Genomic DNA, 4,751 nt, shown 5'->3' with positions numbered 1-4,751 from the left:
TCTGACTCTAACTGCGTTGCTGGTGTTTGCAAGCGGTCCACTAGTAGCAACCGCTCTGCAGAAACAAGACAATAAGCGCTTCGGGCTGGACTCACTCTCTGCTTCCCCCGAAGCCCCTTTTATACCAACACTAAATTTAGATCACGTCCGTATCATTGCTTGCTTCTCTTTTTGTGACATTAGCGACACCATTGGACAAAGTTAGAACTTTTCTAAACTGTACTCATGACAGCCTGAAGCGAAGAAACAACCAATCCCTCCAATGCCTCTCCCCTTCTACTTCATGAACCAAAGCCCCACCAATTACGGTTCGGAAGGCCAGATGAAGATTACTTTTTTTCCCTTGGAGGGGGTGGGGAGTGGAAGTAGGCCGCACGGGATTGGATGATAATGAATTAATTTATTTATATTGATTGACTTTTCAGCCAATCAAAGTGCAGGAAGTGTGTTAACATGCCCCATTCCCAGAGTTGGTGAAACACTCTTGAACTGATTACTCTGACAGAAACTTCTCACACATTCCCAGTCCGAAGACGGTTTTACTCATTGGGATTAAGAGCAAGAATCTAGTTTCTTTCTTCGTTGTACCTTCGTTGCGAAGACATTCGGCAGTGAAGGAAGCAGCAATGGCTCTGACAGAAACCATGCTTCCTTCCATTGCTACTTTTGCCAGCCACGAAACATTGGTGCAAAAACAAACCGAGATGATCAACGTAAGTTTTATTAACTCTGGTGTGTGTGTGTGTGTGTGTGTGTGTGTGTGTGTGTGTGTGTGTGTGTGTGCGAGAGAAAGAGAGAGGGGGGGATAGATAAATATTCTAACATTCTTGTAGCACATTTGGAGGTCAACTTGAATTTAATAGGATATATTTTTAAATTGTGTGTTGCTCCGAAGTAACAAGTTGCTGGTTTTAATCCACGTGAAAATAAAACATAAGATTGCATTCAACGTTGATGTGTTTTCAATATATTAACCTGTCAGCTTTTACTAAATCGTGGTGTAAACGTAACTACATTGATATAAGGTTACAGCGAAGCTAAACAACGCCCGTTGTGAGTTATTTTATAGTATACCACGTAAATCATAAATATTTCACAATCAGCTGTCTCCTTCCGTCCTTAACTTCCCAATGCTGTTTAATCTTTAGCAGAGTTGCGTGCACGTTTCAATTAACCTGCAGTCCGTAATGCAAGGTGTCATCAGCATTTCTCACTGTCAGCAGTTGTGAAGCATTAAAAGACTTTCTTAAATCAGCCCTGGCAAACTTTGAGAAGAATGACCACCGATCTGTAGAATAAAATAAAACAAATATATGTCATGTCGTAGTCGTTGCTAAAGATCACCAGCGAAGTTAAGAGCACACAATATAGTTTAGCCTCCAATTTTTAATCCGAGCGAGCCCAGCAAAAGGAATGCTGTCGATCAACTTGCATCGAGAGCGTGAATCAGGCGAACTCAGACAGCCATTTATCTCCACTCCTGTGAATTGTACAAATAAAAACGAGTCTTTGAAGAACTCTAAACTGGTTTGACCGTTTGGGGAGTCGGTTGCATCAAATGATTACACACGCGAGGTTCCTTGGAGAATACTTGGGTGGATGAGACGTCCTCGGGGGCGTATTCACAGATTTTTTGGGGGGAGTGCTGGGGGTAAATGTGGGTGGGTGGGGGGTAATACCGTTGTTACCTGGTGGAAACGTTTTATAACTTCGTTTCACCTCACTATTTTTTTCATTGCTTTTGTCTTTAACAGAGGTGGAAGGTTGACGAACCTGTCTCCAAGTGTGGCTATCAGATAAGACCCACCAACAACGCCGCCTTCAACTCTCTTGAAAACCCTCCTGTCAAGAAAGAAGACGACGATTTGGGGAATTTCGTGGATTTGGATTTTATTTTATCCAACACGATGGGCTCTGAGCCCAGGAGCACGGGAGGGCACCATTCAGCCTATCCCCTGCCGGAGACTCCCGAGAGCTGCGGCAATGTGTATGAGAACGATGGCCCTTACCCTCCCTCCAATAACTTTGGCAACGGCAACTTTGCAGGGAGCCCAAACCAAAGCCTGGTGGCTGAACTGCTCACGCCGGATTTGCCGACCACCTTCCCGAGCACCTGCGAGGTTAATCAGGACTTTGGCGTCAAGGCTGCTTTGGAAATAAGAGAATACACCGAGCTGCGATCTCCCAGCATGGGCAACACCGTGCAAAGGTCCATCCCCATGGATATTCAGCATCTGCGCCACAAGATGAAGCGGGAGCCACAGGCTAATCAGTCCTGCATGCATGCGGGAACCCCCTCGGGACTAATGATTGACCAAAAGCCAAACTTGATCCCGTTGCGCCACCATCCCCACCAGCAACCGCAGCAGCAACCTGTGCACCGCCAAACCTTTGGACATCACAGACTCCCTCACGCGGGCCAATTGGTGCCCAAGGATTACCAGGCAATGCCAGACGTGCATCGCCGCCCCAACATCTCTGTGCCCCATCAGTATCAGATGGCAGCCGCCTTCCCTCCCCATTACGGTCAGCCTGCAGCGTCGCAGTTTCACGGACAGTTCAACGTCTACCGAGATGGTCGGAAGGTGCACGCAGGCATGCACGGGATGATGCTGACCCCGCCATCATCCCCTCTGCTGGACTTCTTCCCTCCAGTGGCCGCCCCGGAGGACAGTAAGCCGAAGAGGGGCCGACGATCCTGGGCGAGGAAACGCACCGCCACTCACAACTGCGAGTTCCCTGGCTGCGGCAAGACTTACACCAAGAGTTCCCACCTCAAGGCGCACATGAGGACTCACACAGGTGAGCAGTGCTGAGAGAGAGAGAGCTCAGCGCCCCTCTCCGCGGCGTGTTGCTTTAGAACGGTCCACATGGTAATGCAATGCCCATCTCTTATAAAGTAGCGGCAGGAAACCCAGACAACTAGAAAAATCTTTCAGCAAGGTTTCACAGTCTTAGAAATTCGGTTATGCTGTGAAACTGAACAAGTAATTGTCTATTGCATTCAACAATAACCAGAAAAGGTGATGTTGATAACTTTTTGGGCTGTCAAAGAATGACACGTAGAAGCTTCTGCGGAAATGAAATTAATAGAAAGTTTGCAGAGAATTGTTTTTTTAGTACAGTGAAGGCTGTGGGAAATTGTTTTTTTTTAAAAGTTTCAGACCTAACTTTCTTCTTCTGGTGTCTGCCTGTGCAGGTGAGAAGCCCTATCATTGCAACTGGGACGGATGTGGCTGGAAATTCGCGCGATCCGATGAACTAACTCGCCACTATCGCAAACACACTGGTCATCGTCCCTTTCAGTGCCACCTTTGTGAGAGGGCATTCTCCCGATCTGACCATCTCGCCCTGCACATGAAGAGGCACATGTAAACAGCGAGGGCGCAATTGGGCATACTATTTATACAGAGCTTATTATTTACAATATTTTGATACTGGGTAATGACTATTTTATGTATATAAAGGATCTTTTAAAAAAAAAGCACTAAATTATTACTCAGTATTTAAAACAAAATCTCTTGTCACCCGGATATGTCTTCCAGAAAGAGAACAAAAGTATTAGAACTAAAGACAATAAATTCAGCTGGAGAGGGAATGGGTGGGGAGGCTTTTATGCAAAAGAAACAGGGCCGGACCCAGTTGTACATTCGATGTGTATATAACCTATATTGTTTGGATTGAATTTGAATGCGTAAACAATTTAAATGAAGCAAAAATATACTGCAGTTCTAAGATGTATTATTGCGGATTCTCTAGTACTGGAGCTTATTTACTATGTGAACTGTTCAGTTAATAGAGACAAACTAAATTAAAGTCCATTTGTTTTGAACCTTTTCTGTTTGGATTGGGCAGGGCGTTGGTTCAAATTGGCACCACCTTTGATGAGGAAATGACCCAGGTACTGCCTCGAATGAAGTTGTTGAACTTTTTATTTTATTTTTGTTTGCTTTGTATAAAAGAATACTTGAAAAAGAACTAAAATGAATACAACGACAAAAGCAGAGTAAACGTTCTCAAAGTAAGGCTCGCCTTCTTGTTACAGTTCTCGATATGAAAGCAAAAGAGTGGTGCATGCAGATAAAGTTGAAAGATCGAAAGAACCGTTCAAAGTGCAATATATGTGTTTGTGCGTCTGTGCGTGTGTGTTTCTCTTGTAATCGAGTCCTTCTGTTGACATCGAGTTATCAAACACTGGAACTAACTGCTGTTTCATGGATGGGAGGTTCTTGGTAATACAAAGCGAGCAATTAAGATATCATTATCGGGTATCTCCAATGGATTCGTTGTATTCGTTTTCTTTTGTTTATATTATAAATAAACTGTTTAAAACACATTTGTTATGCGTTTCTTTTGAAAACAAAAACTCCAAACATTTTTACCTGCTTGGATCCCCATTATCCTTTTCTTTTTCTGTAACATGTCTCCAGTGCTGTAACTTCAGTGGCACTGAATAGTCTCGTTAAGAGAACCCATTTCAAATACTAGCAAGGAAGCACAGAAAGGCCCCTCACCTTTCTTTGGAATTATCGTAATTAACATGTGTTTTTGTGTCTGTGCATGTTATTACATAAATGCGCGTATATGCATATGGATACTTTGTTTGTCTATGAACCAGCAACACTGGTTTTCCAAACACCCTAAGTTCCCATTCAATGGTTAAATACAACAATTGTTCTGAACAGTTTCGCGGTTTGCGGGGCATTGACATGCCTCTTGGTCCAGAATGGTCGAAGTTTACTGTGGCAGCA

The 4,751-nt window shown here is 44.1% G+C and overlaps 1 protein-coding gene across 1 annotated transcript; it reads left to right on the top strand.

Annotated features, from left to right (window-relative positions):
- Positions 1–476: 476 nt before the first annotated feature.
- klf17 (Kruppel-like factor 17) lies at positions 477–4,330 on the top strand. The gene is made up of 3 exons (XM_052011763.1): positions 477–713; positions 1,755–2,802; positions 3,200–4,330. The coding sequence occupies exons 1-3, from the start codon at positions 627–629 to the stop codon at positions 3,373–3,375; spliced, it is 1,311 nt and encodes a 436-aa protein (XP_051867723.1). The 5' UTR covers positions 477–626; the 3' UTR covers positions 3,376–4,330.
- The last annotated feature ends 421 nt before the right edge of the window (positions 4,331–4,751 follow it).

This window comes from Pristis pectinata, chromosome 3, assembly GCF_009764475.1.
Source record: "Pristis pectinata isolate sPriPec2 chromosome 3, sPriPec2.1.pri, whole genome shotgun sequence".
Classification (NCBI taxonomy): domain Eukaryota; kingdom Metazoa; phylum Chordata; class Chondrichthyes; order Rhinopristiformes; family Pristidae; genus Pristis; species Pristis pectinata.
The sequence above is the reverse complement of the archived record's forward strand: the minus strand, read 5'-3'. Positions and strand labels throughout refer to the sequence as shown.

Coding starts and splice junctions, on each gene's coding strand:
- klf17 (XM_052011763.1), top strand. CDS start 627: ATGGCTCTGACAGAAACCATGCTTCCTTCCATTGCTACTTTTGCCAGC. Junction 714..1,754: donor AACAAACCGAGATGATCAAC/GTAAGTTTTATT, acceptor TGTCTTTAACAG/AGGTGGAAGGTTGACGAACC. Junction 2,803..3,199: donor GCACATGAGGACTCACACAG/GTGAGCAGTGCT, acceptor CTGCCTGTGCAG/GTGAGAAGCCCTATCATTGC.